Source organism: Balaenoptera borealis (assembly GCF_965194805.1).
Source record: "Balaenoptera borealis genome assembly, chromosome: 13".
Classification (NCBI taxonomy): domain Eukaryota; kingdom Metazoa; phylum Chordata; class Mammalia; order Artiodactyla; family Balaenopteridae; genus Balaenoptera; species Balaenoptera borealis.
This window is the reverse complement of record NC_138870.1, coordinates 25,521,679-25,539,694: the sequence shown is the minus strand read 5'-3', so window position 1 is coordinate 25,539,694 and position 18,016 is coordinate 25,521,679. Positions and strand designations below refer to the sequence as shown.

General features: G+C 36.7%; 1 protein-coding gene across 6 annotated transcripts in view; it reads right to left on the bottom strand.

The window, feature by feature from the left end:
* The window catches only part of FAR2 (fatty acyl-CoA reductase 2), a 153,101-nt gene that overhangs the window by 20,199 nt on the left and 114,886 nt on the right, over positions 1–18,016 (bottom strand). For all 6 annotated transcript variants that reach the window (XM_082352219.1, XM_082352218.1, XM_082352220.1 and 3 more), the window contains 2 exons: positions 9,747–9,922; positions 5,643–5,822 (listed from right to left, as the gene is read on the bottom strand). In XM_082352219.1, the coding sequence (XP_082208345.1) occupies positions 5,643–5,822; positions 9,747–9,922 (356 nt within the window). The remainder of the gene's footprint in view (positions 1–5,642; positions 5,823–9,746; positions 9,923–18,016) is intronic.

Below are 18,016 nucleotides of genomic sequence, written 5' to 3'. Positions count from 1 at the left end.
AATTGTTGAGTATTTAAGATGTGCTTAATGCCAAGACTTATTCAGAAACACAACTCTCAATTTCAGTAACTCTCCGATATTGGAGAGGACCATGAGCACTGCCTGTGATGGTTTGGTTTTCCTTGCTTTGCGGCTACTAGTGCTGAGTATTTTCTAGCCTAGTATCAAATGCCTTCTAGTATCAAATGCCTTCTGATTTACACTGAAAACGGAAAGGTTGAGAAGTTCCTAAAATTAAAAACAACTCCAAATACTTAGAAAAACAGAAGATATTTCAATTGTATAGTCACTCTAGTGTTGAGAGAGAGTGAGGGATAATGCAGGCACTTCTCTGTCTAATAATGTTATCGTTACCTCATCTTATTTGTGGGTCAGCAGTGGATTAACTGACCTAAGACCATTTTTTTTTTTCCACCTGCAAAAACATACAGGTTACAAAAACTGAGTCAGAAGAAATACAGCCTAACTTTATTAAGGCTGTAAAAAAAAACAATTTTAAGAAAACATCAGAAGCCAGCAATGCTAGTTATATGCCACATGGCTGGTACCATGTGCTGTTATTGCTGTTGGTGTGTATGGAAAGGGTAACACCTGGAGGCTTCCCCAAGTTTGGTGAGTTAGCTGATCTTAGAAAATACTGGTTTCGTAGGTTTCTAAGAACACAAAGCAAAAGAAGTTGTAGTGTTCTGTAGATGGTCTGCCTCTACTATTTGTAGCTCCCCCATATTCTACTGTATCATCTTCTCGTTTCCTCCACTTTCACTTATGAAAAAATGGCAATAATTATATCTGTTCTAAATTTTCAGGTTATATGAGGACAAACAGGAATATTTACAACTACACTTACAGCTATTTGATAAAACAAAATGAGCCCACAAATCTAAGACATTCTTATTTTTAGTAAAACAACCAAGAAGGAAATATCTACAAAGGTAATAGTTGGTTTAACAATATCTTTTCTAATACAGCCAAACAGACCATATCTCATCCAGCCATTTCCCAGGTTTGAAGAGGAGATTAATGTAACAAATATGCACAGCCATTGGTTAAGTGATGTCCTTTTCAGGACCTAAAATCAGTTCATGCTCTTCTTTACCAAAGTTTGAGTTGCTGCTGCTGTTGTTTGTTCTTGATCAGTTTTTAAAATAGCGAATAAGTTATTCGCTATTATGGAAAAAAGACAGCATATAAACCAAAGAACATTTCTGAAATTAAAGCCAATGCCCTTCAGTGTACTCAAGATGTCTGAACCCATGGGTTCCAAATACTAAACTTGTACTTAAATAGCTTCAAAAGAAGCAAAAAGTTATTGAAGACTTCAGAAGTTTGTGTGTGTCACACACACACACACACACACACAATTTCCTCTAAATATTACTTTTTTGGTTTGAAACTTATTTATTCAACCTCCTAATATCATTAATTTCATAATTTACATATTTACTGAATGAAATAGCAAGAGTAATATGTATTTTTCCTCCTAATTTTCTTATGCAATAAGCAGGGCAAGCTAGATATACCTAGAGGTATATTGGAAAAGGTGTCTGGGAGTAAATACTGGACACACTGCTTCATGGTAGCCTTTGCTCTCTTTTCTCTCATCTGGATTATGTTCTTCCCTTGATTATCATGCCGTATGTTCTCGCCCATGTGTCTGTTTCCCCACTTTACAATGAGTCCAGGAGGGATTATGTTTTTTATGTTTTTTATCTCTGTGTCCAATCACCTTTCTGCCCCCAGGAACGAGCTACCTTATTCAGTAAATGTGTGTCCTCCCACAAGACAGTCTTGATTGGCCAATTTATGTGCTGGCAAAGGTTTGGGAAGCTGAGATGGATAATGATAGGACAGAATGGGTGAACTCAGAAGGAGGTGGGGTTGTAGGGAGACTGAGGGCAAGTAAGAGAGGCGATGTCTTTGCAGAGAATGAAGAAAAATTGGAAGTTAATGTCCGGCGGCAGTGGTGAAAAGTGCTGGGAAGCTGAAAGGTTAAAGGTTGACCAACTTCAATTTGTCAGAGTTGGCTTCAGAATAAATTTAACACGCTTCAAAGTAAATTTGAACCCTTTATTGGGGAGAAGAGTATATCTGAGCCTAATGCTTGTGGTAACTTGGCCTCTGCATTACCCTATAGACTTTCACTGAGCACCTATTCTGGCTCCAATGACCTGACAACATGAACATTATTCAGTTTGTTTAAGAAACAATTTAACCCGCTCTGATTCGCATTAAAGCCTGGTACACAGAAATGACAGTTTTTTTGTCAGCTGCTTAGATGCTATCTTAACGCTGTACAATCCTGACAGTAAAAGCACAAATGCTAAAACCAGCTTCTTCCTTTCCCCTAGAATAGACAAGCATTCTTAGTGTTAACAATGTGCTCTTCAGCACGAAGGCAAAACTACTTTCCAACATTTGACCTCTTTTTGTATTTCCCAAAGGGCCATTACCGAGGCTGCTGTGACCTCAATTTCCCTGCTTCTCACTTGCTCTACCTGCAGCACATCTGCCATGGCTGACTGCAATTAGTGTTTGATCAAGAAACAACTTTTATGTTTCACCTGGCAGATCAGCTGTGTCTTCTGGTGGCCAAGTAGCTTAAAGTATGATTTTTAATAGGTACAAATCTATCAGGAACTTTGACTGGATTAAAGCATCTAGGAATTGAAAGACAACACAAAGTGAGGGCAGTGGGAAATTGATCATTTTCTTGTTGTCTAACTCCTGGTTCCTTTAAAAAAATGAGGACCACTGCAGTACTAAGAACAATGACAGAACCCCATGGGGTTACTGTTAATAAAAATTTCCAAGGGAAATAGAAACGTAAAATTCTTGGAAACTAATTTTATTTTAACTACAGTTACTACAATTACAAAATAGAGATGAAATCAGAGAAAAATATTTTCTTAAAACACAGCAACCAAACCTGGATTTAGGTGCGCTAATGTTTATTAGGAATAACTTTAATGCTATTTGTCATTCTAAAATTTAATGCTATTTGTTATTCAGAAAATTCCATCTGATATAGGAATTGTTGAAACAGTCATGAACAATGGTCTAGTTGGTGATGGGCTGCTGGGATTTATTCAAAGCATTATTCCAAACTTAACACATAGGTTTTATTCAAAGTTTAAGAAGAAAAAAGTGCAATCTGAAACAGGGATAAGATGTGGGCATATAGGTATTTTATACACAAGACTTCACATCCCCAAATATCAGCTTGCTATGGAATTCTGTCATCTATTCTTGCTTTGTCTAAACAAACAAAGAAACAAGAACAAAAAATACCAGCTGGAGTGGTATGAACAGCAATCATCCAGTTCCATCAAAAAGTGTTCATTCATTCAGGAAATATTTGAGTTCCTACTATGTGCTGGCCCTGGAGAGCAAGAAGGAGCAAGAGATACTCTCCTCCTTTGAGAAGTTCATTGTCCACTGGGGAATACAGACGAATAACCAGACATTTAGAATGACCTGTGCTAAGCACACTGATGAAGATGAGCACTCTGGGAGCACCAGGAACGGCCACCTGAGCCCGTGGGCTCCGAGGAGGGAGCTTTGATGTCTGGAGAGGAACTCACCAGGGGAAGCAGAGGTGGAAGTAGTCTCTAGAAACAGAACCACCTAAGCAAAGGCAGAGAGGTAAGAGAGAGAGGGGTGAGTACTTCCGTGTGACTGCAGCACAAATGTAAGGGGAGGGCGGAGAGGGATCGGCTGGACAGATGGTCCTTAGTATAAAATTCTGAACAAATAAATTGTAGTAATGGTGTTCTCCCTGTTTAAAAAAAAAACACCTTTATTTCCTTAATTGCATTCAAAATGAATTCTGTTGAGATAAAATATAATTTTATTCCTAGTTCTATTTGGCTATATATATATGTTTAAAAATAATTGTTCTCCTCTGAGAGCAGTACAAGACAGACAGACATAAATTTTGTACCCATGTCAATTACAGTTTGATCATCAATAATGTAGTCATTACCTGCCTTTACCAGTTGACATGTAGTGGGGAGTATGGGAAGTGCCAAATGCCTGACTATAAATCAACTCCTCCTCTGGGAGGTGAGCTTATTCTTTGAAATGTGGGGTTTTTGAGCATCTGGACACAGTTTGGGAGGGAGGAAGTGGTATGGAATCTCTGGGTGAACTGAATCTCCTTTTCCTAGCTCTTTTCTGTGGTGACCTCTCAGAGATCCCTCCTCAAATCGTGCTAAGGTCTGTCAGGGGTTAGGGGGTTAACAGTGGAGTGAGCCTCTGGAATCTCAGTGGCAGGGTCGGGAATCAAAGGGGACTGTGCTCCTTTCCTGGGCTTGTCACATCCATAAACACCACATTCACCCAGAGACAATGCTGTAAGGGGGTGGGTAAAAGACAAACAAATCAATTCCATCCTGAAAACAGGCCAAGGCTTTAGACATCGACTTTCCTGCACTGACTTTGGCATCAGTGTCTTTTCTCCAACTATCCTGACAAACTTTGGACTCTGAAAAGTTCCTTTGCACCAATTAAGCAAATCATCATTTATTAGCATCTTAAGCAACCTCTGGCTGCTTTAGATGACTTTCATTTTTCTTTGTCCTGGATATTTTTAAATGACAGGTAAAAATATATATTATCAGAGCTGTATGAGATAAAAATGTTTGCCCTGAAGGGAATAAACTCTTGATTTAGCTAAAGCTTCATTTTAAAGAGTATATCTTAAATAGAAGATACAGTATTATAAGAAATTAAAATATGACAAATTCACCAGGAAACGGTCTATATTTCTCTGCTATAATACTTTTTATGCAGAGTCTTTTTAAAAAACAAACAAAACAAGGTAAACTTGGTAAATGGAACAGAAGAATGAAGCGGCAGAATGAAAAGCATACTTATTCTGAGACCAGGGCCATGTCCTGAAAAGAAAGTGGTTCCTGTTAGTTGCCAAAAAGAGAAAAATGCTAGATCTCTGTCTCTCATGCATAACAGTACAGTAAGAAAAGTGCGTCTCAGCTGAATAGAGCAAGAGACCAACACTTTCTGCCAGATTTGGAAGAAATTTCTCTTCTCTATTAGTTCTTTATTAACTAATTAAACTGCTTGATTAACTGCTATTAAACACTCTCTAGCACTGTAATAATTGCTTTATATAACTCACTTTATCATCACAACTATAAGGACAGGGAATATTATTAGCCCCATTTTACAAATGAAGGAACTAAGGCTCAGAGAGGCCAAAGAACTTGCTCAAGGTCACACAGCTAGTAAGTTGCAGTACCTTTGCCAGTCTGATGCCAAAACCTTTCTTCTGAACGTTTATACTATGTATGATACTTCCCTTATCTAGTAACAATGCTGAGTTCACTGAGAATTGAGAAACCACTTCCATGTAAAGTACTCTCAAGTACTTCATGCAATCCTAAACTACCCAATACAACTTTTCTGTAGGACTTTTCTACCCCTATCCCCGCTCCATCACCAAGCACTATATTCTCCACCGGGGATGGAGGGAATAGCAAGGACAGGGAGTTAAAGCTGGCACCTTTTCGAAGCATTTTGCTCCAAGAGTGTCTCACTTTGTTACCTTATAAATGGACGACTACAAAGAGCCAAAGAGAACAACAGTCTGCCCACCCTTCACCCCCTCATTTAACCCAACTTACTCCATGGAGTCGATGATTTTTTTTGGCTCCACAGGGCATGGATAGATGACTTCATCAATGTGCTTCAGGTTACAATTTGAAAAGGCAGTAGAGATGTGTATGAAGGCTTCCAAGTTTGGCATCTGACTGGCCATGAGCAAGAGCTGCTGGGTGGCAGTGACGTTAAGCTGCACGGCATGTCTGGAGAAGATTAGACAGAAGGAAATGCAGTGAGGCAACTCACATCCCGTTTTGCTGGAACTGCACCCACTCCAATAACCGGCATATCCATCTGATTTTTGTGGCTGCATCAAAGTACCAGGAAGAAAAGTACAGGTCATGGCTGCAAAGTTATGTGATACTTGGAATGTGTAATATGTTGATGATGTTTTCTGTGCACATAAATCCTATGGTGCATGTTGCATTTAGAGGTCACGTGGTTCTAAATCAACCGGAAGGAAAAAAATTGCAATCCTCTGAATTTATAAAGGGGCTTCTTAAGCAGCCATTAAAAGAATAAAAAACATAAATTAGGCATCTAATTTAAATTAGAAAATTCAAATAAATTGGAGGAAAGCAACAGTGAATACAGAATGAGAAATATGTTTCTATTGCAAAGGTACAGGTCAGACATAAATAATGATGTCGATAGAGAACAGATGTGGTTGCCAAGGGGGAGGGGGATGGGGGAGGGAAAGATTGGGAGTTGCGATTAGCAGATGCAAACTATTATATACAGGATGGATAAACAACAAGGTCCTACTGTAGAGCACAGGGAACTATATTCAATATCTTGTGATAAACCATAATGGAAAAGAATATAAAAAAGAACGTATATATATGTATAACTGAATCACTTTGCTGTACAGCAGAAATTAGCACATTGTAAATCAACTTTACTTCAATAAAAAAAACTGATGTCAAAATCCTGAATTTTACCTAATAGAATACAAAGCTATATAAACATGTGATGACAATGAAATAGTTCTTTCTAGAAATACATGTTTCATACAAAATCAGGAAACCTATTAATCTAACTCAAAAAGAGAAAAAAAATACATCATCATGTATATATATATATTTTTTGAAAAGTTTAAAAATGACATTCAATATCCATTTCCAATTCAATTTTTATAAATTCACTAAAAGAGGAAGAAAATGATTTAAAAAATGTATATTTTAATTTGCTAGCCTGTGTCATGCTTAATGGTGAAAAGTAAGGAGCACTGATTTTAAAGTTGGGCCAAGAAGAATGCCAACAATCACTACTGCTTAACACTGCTCTGAAGTTCCAGCCTTATAATTAGAGAGGAAAATAAAATTAATTAATAAGTACAAACACTGCAAAGGCAATCCAGAAATGACTATCAGATTATATAATTGTATATCTGGAAAACAAACAGGAGCAGCTGAAAAAACTGGAATGAACAATAACATAATTCAGTAAGGTGTCCACTTATAAAAGTTATATAAAAAAATCACTAGTTATCCTATATAGAAACAAAAATTAGAGACTATAATGGAAGAAAGGCACATATTCAAAAAAGAACATTTAAAACATATATCAAATTAATAATAAATGAATAGACTTTATATGAAGAAAATGATAAAACTTCATTAAGGTTCATAACAGAAAAACTGAATAAACAGAGACATATATTGTTCTTGGATAGGAAGAGTCAATGTTTTAAATATGTTGTTTTTTTAAATCAATCTGCATATTCAAGGTAATCTCAATCAAACTCCCAACCCTTGAAAAAACTTGGCAAATTTATTCTAAGTTTAATCAAGAGGTGAGAATAGTCAGGAAAATTCTATAAAAAGAGAAAAATGTGTGTATAGTTGCTTAATAAAATAAGAATCGTAGTCATTAAAGTACTGTGGTACTGGAAGAGAAAGCCTAATTAATGGAATGAAAGAGTTCAGAAATAGGAATTTAATATCCTATGAGAGTTTCCTTTCAAACAAAAAGTGAAAAGAAATCATTTAATAAATGTTGTTTAAAGAATAACCATCTTTTGGTAATAAAAAAATACTGTACATTCACGCCTACATCGCTCTTTTTTTTTTTTTTTAAAGATTTATTTATTGATTGATTGATTGCCTTGTTGGGTCTTCGTTTCTGTGCTAGGGCTTTCTCTAGTTGCGGCAAGCGGGGGCCACTCTTCATCGCGGTGCGCAGGCCTCTCACTGTCACGGCCTCTCTTGTTGCGGAGCACAGGCTCCAGACGCGCAGGCTCAGTAGTTGTGGCTCACGGGCCTACTTGCTCCGCGGCATGTGGGATCCTCCCAGACCAGGGCCCGAACCCGCGCCCCCCGCACTAGCAGGCAGACTCCCAACCACTGCGCCACCAGGGAAGTCCCATCGCTCTTCTTTTTATGGAATTTTCCTGACTATTATTCTTTATAGCTAAATAAATTTTAAATGGGTCAAAGATTTAAGTGTAAAAATAAAACAATAAAAATACTGGAAGAAATTATGAAAAACTGTGTAAATAATAAAATAGAGCTGAGGACAAATGATAAACTGTTAAAATATTTTGAGCCTTATAAAAGACAAAGAGTTAATATGCTAAATCTTCCAAGAAGTCCTAAAACTGACAAGAAAAAAATGTTTCAAGAGAAAAATAGGTGAAGAACATAAACAGGCATTTCACAAAAGAATAAAATGCCAATCAGCATGTAAACATCTTCAACCTTTCTGATTAGCAAAGAAACAGAAATCAAAATATGCAATGCTATTTGCATTATAATATTGACAATGATAAAAAGAATTAAAGAATTATAATATGGTACTGTTGTGGGTGTTAGAAATGAGCATTCATATGCACAAGAACAGTGTAAATTAATACCACCTTTTTGGAAAACAACTTAGCATTATATATCAAAATATAAACTGTTCATAACCTGGACACATCTAGTATGTGTCTAACAATTCTACTTCTGGGAATTTACCCAAAGGGAAAAAAATGTATTCTACACAGATGTTCACTGCAGAGCTGTTTGTAATAGTGAAAAGCTAGAACACTCTAAAAAACATCCATCAATACAGAACTGGTTGAGTATATTGTATACATGTACAATGGAATGTCATGTAGTCGTTACAAATTATAATAGAATATCAATTGACAAGGAAAGATATCTAAAAATAAAATTGAACAGGTTGCAAAAAACATCATTCTCAACGTGATGTCATTTTTTTGGTGAAATTGAACTAAATCTATTCTATTATGGATGTATAAAGAAAAGCTGAGGGACTTCTCTGGTGGTGCAGTGGTTAAGAATCTGCCTGCCATACAGGGGACAAGGGTTTGATCCCTGGTCCAGGAAGATCCCACATGCCACGGAGCAACTAAGCCCGTGAGCCACAACTACCGAGCCTGCGCTCTAAAGCCTGCAAGCCACAACTACTGAAGCCCGCGCACCTAGAGGCCGTGCTCCGCAACAAGAGAAGCCACCACAATGAGAAGCCCGCTCGTCGCAACAAAGAGTAGCCCCTGCTCGCCGCAACTAGAGAAAGCCCGTGCGCAGCAACAAAGACCCAACACAGCCAAAAATAAATAAATAAATATATTTTTTAAAAAAAGAAGCTGAAATGGATGGTCTTCACAATATTAAATGGTTAACTCTGGATGGTAAGATTTTGGAGACGTTTTACTCCTTTGTATTTTTTTTTTTTTTCATTGAGAATATCTCTTTTTTAAAAAAAAAAGAAACCATAGGGACTTCCCTGGTGGTCCAGTGGTAAAGAATTTGCCTTCCAATTCAGGGGACATGGGTTCGATCCCTGGTCTGGGAACTAAGATCCCACATGTTGCTGGGCAACTAAGCCCGTGTGCCACAGCTTCTGAGCCCATGCACTCTGGAGCCCGTGTGCCACAACTAGAGAGAAAACCCGCATGCCACAACTAGAGAAGCGAAATCCCATACACCACAACTAGAGAGAAGCCCTCATGCCACAACAAAGAGCCCGTGAGCTGCAACTAAGACCCGACGCAGCCAAGAATAAAATAAATAAATAAATATTAATAAAATAAAATAAAATGGAAATCATAGTGAAACTTACACACATACGCGTGCACACACATGTATAATACAAGTCATGAGAGAGGAATGGGGATGTACCTCAGGTGGTCATCAAAGCGCACAGTAGCCGCACAGTGGAAGATGATGTTTGTGTAGGAAAGAAGCTCCTGCATGTCCTCCTTGCTGATGGCAAAGTCATTCTGATTGAGATCTGCAGAAATAGCTCGGATCTTCTCATGCACATTTGGACAAACTTCTTTGACTTTTTCAAAGAGCTAAAATATAAATATAAATCATCAAAGATCATCATCACCATCACACTGTTCTTATTTTCACTGACTTGTTTCATTATAATTCTCAAAAACTGGTTTTAGTTGTAATAATATGACTCAACAATTTGCTGTATTGCATGCAGTTCAAGGTCAATTTAGTATAATTCCTGCTCCTCTTAATTTGATAAAATTTGAAAAAGTCAGTTCCAATAACCAGTAAGGAGTGTATTTTGAACTTTTCCTGCAGGGTGAAGGAGGGGTAGTAAGTCATCCATATCCTGTGCCATCCTCTCTTCCCATCCAGGGCAGCTTCAGGTTTATACATGATGATTGTTTCCATTTCTGCCTGGGAAATATTGTTTTCAGTGCAAAATTACCAGCCTTTACACAGCCTTGACAAATTACGAGCAAAATCACCAGCCTTTAAGAAGGTCTCATGAGCACAGGTTCAAAACAACTTGGTTAATTGTACCAGATTAACAAGATGTCTTAGAAGCACAAAGATAATTAGAAAAAAACAAATTAAAACTTGTAATGGGTAAAACAAAAATTTTATATAATCTCATTCTAATATAAATGGCAGTTATTGTCTAGTAAGAGGATTACATGAGCTCATGTACTTTTTATAAGATTTTAATTGATTTTTTAATGTTCTAATTTATTTATACAGGGAAAAGGAAAGAGCACTGGAAGTTTTAGCTTTTATTACAATTATTCAGATGAAACAGAGTCTCTACTTTCCCCTCCACACAGAAGTTCTCAGATTAAATTTGTATTTTCCATTTTCTCAGAAAATAACAATTTTAATGAAGTGATCTTGGTTCCAACCTACTTTGCTAAAATAAAATTTTATCGTAGTATTGGTATGGTATGTTAACAGTGAGGATGAGAAAAGTAAGGTTAAATGTTTAGAAAGGTTAAGAGCAGAGAAAATTAGTCCACGTTTTTAATAGTAATATAGTAGTGGAGATGAACAATCCTTTTCTCCCTTTTAACCCCAAAAGAATGTTTTCATCTGTTGCTTGATCCTGAGCAGAAGGCTTCTCCTCCCCATGAGAGAGCTACCCAAGGCTTTTCTGTCGGGTAATAAGAAGTTGATCTCAGGTATTCAGAGAAATCATGTCTCATTTGTATCAGGCAAGACCATGTTCAGAGGAACATGGAAATTTAATGAAGCCAACTAGGGAAGGGAATAAAATCCATGTACTGACCTGGCAAGATAATATACTTCTATGATTTTCCTGCACTATAAGATCGGCCTTTTTAATAAGCGTTACTATAATTCTGAAAATAATTCAGAAGTTAGGTCAATCCTCAATGCTTTTTTGACATCTGGGATTGAAAAGTATCTGAGGGACATTCTCAAAAAAGGTTATTCTGGTTCTTTCAGAAAGACATTTAATAGCTTTCCAGGCATAATGGATCATAAGCATGCTAGTATTTGCTTTCCCCAGTCAAATGTTTTCCTTTGTAGTCTGTGTTAATTGTACAACAAACACAGGTAGGATATTTTTGGATAAATTTATGTAACATTTGTACAATTACCCCCCTTTTTAATAACTGCATTTGTAGAAGGCTCTTTTTTGAGTCATGATAGATTTTATTCACAAGAACTGTGTTTAAGGTTCTGTGGAGTCTGACTTTGGCCTGTGATGACTTCTGGCTGCTTGAGAGCAAGACGTGGAAAATGACGTGTGTCCACCCTTCTGGCAATGGGGCTGCTCACAGATGATGTAAGCTGCCATACATAGATTTTCTGTTGCCTTTGGTTTTTATAACTTTAAAAGGCAGAGGATATTGTTATACTGTATTGTACTTTCAGACCACCTGTGCAATGTTGAACAGCACCAAGATACATTTACAGCATTACTATTTTAGGAGACAATTACTATTTTGGGAAATAATGTCCCAATCTACATCCTATTTATGGATTTATATTTTCAAATGAGAGGGGATATCTGAGTGAACACAGTGTAATTTAAAAAGAAGTTTAAGTTTTCTGATCTAGTTGGTATTGATTAGAATCAGCTGAAATAAATAAATGAATTGGCTGCATCAACTCAAACCACAGTGCTAAATTAGGGTCTCATTTTACTATATTAGCCAGGCCTAATAATATGACTTGCTTTGTCTGGAATCTCAGCCTACAGCTGTAGCTTCTAACAAAATAATACTCCTTAAATGTTGGTACATCCTAAATAGAGTGCTAGAGATTACAGCAAACTGCCATGTAACAGGTCAGTGCGTTTCAAAGTGTTATCCCCCAAGTGAAGTGCATTGAAATCACTAGTATGGAAGAAGAACCAACGCAGCCATAAATAAATAAATAAATAAATAAATAAATAAATAAATAAATAAATAAATAAAAGAGAAATCACTAGTATGCATCTTAAATATGTATATTCCTGGACCCCATTCCATAATCACCAAGTAAGAAATCACTGGGGCATGCCCAGGAGTTTGCATTTCACATCGTTTCATAGTTGATTTTAACTGAACCCAAGACGAGAACTTCTCTAGTTGGATTGTTAAATAACTGACGAACAATTGTGTATGACTCATTTCCCTTTTTAACTGCCCAGGGCAGTTACAAGACATCAGTGGTTTTCAAACTGTGTTGGTATAAGAAAAATCTAGGGACCAATTAAAAATGATGTCCTTACTCCACCCTCAGAGATCTTGACTCAGATCTAGGGACCAATTAAAAAGATGTCCTCACTCCACGCTCAGAGATCTTGACTCAGTAGTTTTGATATGTAACCCAAGAGTTGTATTTCTTAACCATCTCCACAGATAGGTCTGATGGTCCAGGTCCATACTTAGAGAAACAGTGACTCCAAAAATTCATGTCCATTTTAAAATTCTGGGCTTAAATTTCACCCTCTGGCTTGTAAACTCCTTGATTCTCTTATATCTCTTTATGCTTGACAGCACCCAGTTCATTGAAACGACTCAAATTTTGCTTGTTAAATTGAAATTAATTACTGTAAGAATACTAATAGAACCATAAATGGGAGCTTGATTCCTGAAATTGGTTACCAGCTCTTTTGTATTGGTGGGATAAAAGACAGCAAGTAACTACTGCTAAAAGAAGACACAAAGTGTTCCCTTGGGTCCTCTGTATTAACTGCCAAGGTGTGGGGGGGCATGGAAAGGCTCAGAACAGACCCTTTTCTTTTGTAATAATGACAAGACTAAACGACAGATGAAATGATGCAAATGGATCCTCAATAGATACCAGCCCTTCTGAAAGTTTTTTTTTTTTTTTTTGGATAAGACATTTATTAAAGGCAAGAAAAAATACGTGGAATAAAAATTAGTTAAGAGAAAATAAAATTTCAAAAATTTCAGTGAAGGCCCACCAATAAAGAACTTAATATAATTATTTTAGATTCTAAGAGTTTATCATCTTCCTTCTCATATATTATTTAATGGCATAGGACTGAGATGGTAAAGCGTTGAATAACTACTTGCTATTTTTGAACACTCAAGACTGCTGCTTTTCCATTTTAGGAAACCATGTTCTTGACAGGAGGAAGACACATTTCTGTGGTCACTGAAAGATAACAGCTGTGAGGTGATCTAAGCATTTCAAACTGATAACAAAGCAATACATTTTTCTTGGAAAGTTTAGGAGTGTTCCATTAATTTGACATTATACAGGCAAGTATTTCTCTCTCTTTCAATTTATTTTTTAAACATGAGAGACTATTATGGCAATAGTTACTTATAGCTCAGAGGCAAGAGAGAAACTTTGAAAATCCTAAGTAAGAATATTGACAGAAAGAGAACTTTTTGGATTCAATAAACTCCTTAGGCATGACTTCTGTGGCCAGAGACTAAGACTGCATTTTTATTAGAAGCAGGAATTGGGCAAGGAGTGGAGGGCATGACATTTATATAATGCTTTTGAAACAATGTTCAGGCCCTGCACTTGGACTTCTACAGTCAATTTGTTATCCACATGACCTAACTTGTGAGGCATCTAGGAGTCACTACCTCCTGAAGACTATTAAATGTAATCATTCCTTTCTAATCATGAGAGCCTTTGATCTTTATTCAGTCTACTGATTCCCTCTCTTCAAATATAATTATATTATTTAGTCACAATAACCCACCAAAATTTGCTTAGTATTTTTATTTTGTGAAAAAAAAAGTTAGGTCCCTTAAACTAAAGTGCAATCTCTATGGAATATTTGGCATCCCAATGAAAAAGAGAGCCTGTAACATTTATCATAGAAATTTTAGAGTGCTGAGTAAAAGCAAATCAACGAATTTTGCAAGTTAGCTCTTGAACAAGAAAGACATTAAGAAAGGCTATATATAATCTAAGTTGAGAACAATTAAATACAAATAAGTGCATGTAAATTAAGGCAAAAAATCATCATACCTAATGTAAAGATTCACAAAATTCACAAAACGTTAGGATTTTGCTAGTTCACTACTAACTTCCGTAAGATATGAAGGATTAACCTAGAAGTTCTTACTGCTTTAGTGAGGACCACTCTATAGGACCATAAAGCAGTCTGGTGTAGTACTAGGTTGTCAAATTTTTGCATACAGTAGGGTTGCTTGAGAAGTTGTTTAAAAAGACAAAAAACCCAAAAAACCCAGATGTACCGACCCTAGAGATTCTGACTGAGTTCTGAGTTGAAGCTTGGGCACCTGGAGTTTGTACAAGCTCTATAATGAGTCTGATACACACTGAAGGTGTGAACCATTGGTGTATTAGAAAGATCCCAGGCTCTTTGGAGTCAGGAAGGCTAGGGTTTGAAGCCTAGTTCTGCCATTTATTAACTGTGTGACTGGGGTAAGTTACTCACCTCACGGGGCCTCCGTGTCTTTATCTGCATATTTATCTAAAATGTCAGTCAAAAGACTGTCTCATTCTGTGATCTCAGAGAACTAATAATTCAGCATATATTCTGCTATTCTTTTTTATTTCTACTTTTTTTCCCTCCAGTTTTATTGAGAAATAATTGGAATACATGATTGTATAAGCTTAAGAGGTACAGCATGATGGTTTGATTTACATATATTGTGAAATGATTACCACAATAGGTTCAGCTAACAACCATCTTCTCATATAGATACAATAAAAAGAAAAGAATGAAAAAAAGGAAAAAATGTTCTCCTTGTGATGAGAACCCTTAGGAATTACTCTATTAACAACTTTCCTGTATATTATACATATTCTGCTATTCTTGAAAACAATTTTGCATTTAACAAAATTATAGTTCACTTTACATAAGAATCTATAATAAATGCTAGAGGTGACACAGTTCATCATTTTGTTAATGCTCTGTTCCCATGCCAAAGGCCTGTTTCACAGAGTTCTTTGAGAATAAGTACCTGGTTAGAGGAAGCAATTTCCTAGGGGTAGCAATGCAATTCAGGGGGGAAAACATGGGCTTTGGAGATAAGAGAACTGCATTTACAGTCTGCTTTTTCACTACCTTGGTACTTCCTTTGATAGGTTACAACTTTCTTGGAGTAATTTCTCATCTGTGAGGTAGCAATAAGGCATACCACAGAGTTTTGTGAGGATTAAATAGGGTAATAAAAGTCAGATGCCTAGCATAGTGGCTCCCACTTAGTATGTTTCTAATAATAGGAAAACTTCCTTTCTGCTTCCACAGAAATACTCCATTTTCAAAAGCTGCTAATCAGACAGCTATGTGTGTATCTGTGTGTATTTGTGCGTCATCCCAAGGTTTCTGATTATACCATGTGATCCTGATACCTCTGAAAACCGAATATATTCCAGAGTGTTGACTTAAAAAAAAATACACAAAGTGAGAGCTGAGAGTTAAGTTTTATTTGGGGCAAAATGAGGACTGAAGCCCAGTAGACAGCACCTCAGATAGTTCTGAGAAACTGCTCCAAAGAGGTAGGGGGGAAGGTCAGTATATATGTGATTTTGGTGAAGGGGGAGTACATGCAATCAAGCATATATATATATATATATATATATATATATATATATATATATATATATATATGTATGTGTATATATATATATATATATATGTATGTGTATATATATATATTTAACATCTTTATTGGAGTATAATTGCTTTACAATGGTGTGTTAGTTTCTGCTTTATAACAAAGTGAATCAGTTATACATATACATATATCCCCGTATCTCTTCCCTCTTGCGTCTCCCTCCCTCCCACCCTCCATATCCCACCCCTCTAGGTGGTCACAAAGCACCGAGCTGATCTCCCTGTGCTATGCGGCTGCTTCCCACTAGCTCTCTGTTTTACATTTGGTAGTGTATATATGTCCATGACACTCTCTCACTTTGTCACAGCTTACCCTTCCCCCTCCCGGTATCCTCAAGTCCACCTCTAGTAGGTCTGAGTCTTTATTCCTGTCTTGCCCCTAGGTTCCCCATGACCATTTTGTTTTTTTTGTTTTTTAGATTCCATATATATGTGTCAGCATATGGTATTTGTCTTTCTCTCTCTGACTTACTTCACTCTGTATGACAGACTACAGGTCCATCCACCTCACCACAAAAAACTCAATTTCGTTTCTTTTTATGGCTGAGTAATATTCCATTGTATATATGTGCCACATCTTCTTTATCCATTCATCTGTCGATGGACACTTAGGTTGTTTCCATGTCCTGGCTATTGTAAATAGAGCTGCAATGAACATTGTGGTGCATGACTCTTTCCGAATTATGGTTTTGTCAAGGTATATGCCCAGCAGTGAGATTGCTGGGTCGCATGGTAGTTCCATTTCTACATTTTCAAGGAACCTCCATACGGTTTTCCACAGTGGCTGCATCAATTTACATTCCCACCAACAGTGCAAGAGGGTTCTCCTTTCTCCACACCCTCTTCAGCATTGATTGTTTGTAGATTTTTTGATGATGGCCATTCTGACCAGTGTGAGATGATATCTCATTGTAGTTTTGATTTGCATTTCTCTAATGATCAATGATGTTGAGCATTCTTTCATGTATTTGTTGGCAATCTGTATATCTTCTTTGGAGAAATGTCCACCCAGGTCTTCTGCCCATTTTTGGATTGGGCCGTTTGTTCTCCTGATATTGATCTGCATGAGCTGCTTGTAAATTTCGGAGATTAATCCCTTGTCAGTTGCTTCATTTGCAAATATTTTCTCCCATTCTGAGGGCTATCTTTTTGTCTTGTTTATGGTTTCCTTTGCTGTGCAAAAGCTTTTAAGTTTCATTAGGTCCCATTTGTTTATTTTTGTTTTTATTTCCATTTCTCTAGGAAGTAGGTCAAAAAGGATCTTGCTGTGATTTATGTCATGGAGTGGTCTGTGTTTTCCTCTAAGAGTTTAATAGTGTCTGGCCTTACATTTAGGTCTTTAATCCATTTTGAGTTTATTTTTGTGTATGGTGTTAGGGAGTGTTCTAATTTCATTCTTCTACATGTAGCTGTCCAGTTTTCCCAGCACCACTTATTGAAGAGGCTGTCTTTTCTCCACTATATATTCTTGCTTCCTTTATCAAAGATAACATGACCATATGTGCATGGGTTTATCTCTGGGCTTTCTATCCTGTTCCGTTGATCTATATTTCTGTTTTTGTGCCAGTACCATACTCTCTTGATTATTGTAGCTTTGTAGTATAGTCTGAAGTCAGGCAGCCTGATTCCTCCAGCTCCGTTTTTCTTTCTCAAGATTGCTTTGGCTATTCGGGGTCTTTTGTGTTTCCATACAAATTGTGAAATTTTTTGTTCTAGTTCTGTGAAAAATGCCATTGGTAGTTTGATAGGGATTGCATTGAATCTGTACATTGCTATGGGTAGTATAGACATTTTCACAATGTTGAGTCTTCCAATCCAAGAACATGTTATATCTCTCCATCTATTTGTATCATCTTTAATTTCTTTCATCAGTGTCTTATAATTTTCTGCATACAGGTCTTTTGTCTCCTTAGGTAGGTTTATTCCTAGATATTTTATTCTTTTTGTTGCAATGGTAAATGGGAGTGTTTTCTTAATTTCACTTTCAGATTTTTCATCATTAGTTTATAAGAATGCAAGAGATTTCTGTGCATTAATTTTCTACCCTGCTACTTTACCAAATTCATTGATTAGCTCTAGTAGTTTTCTG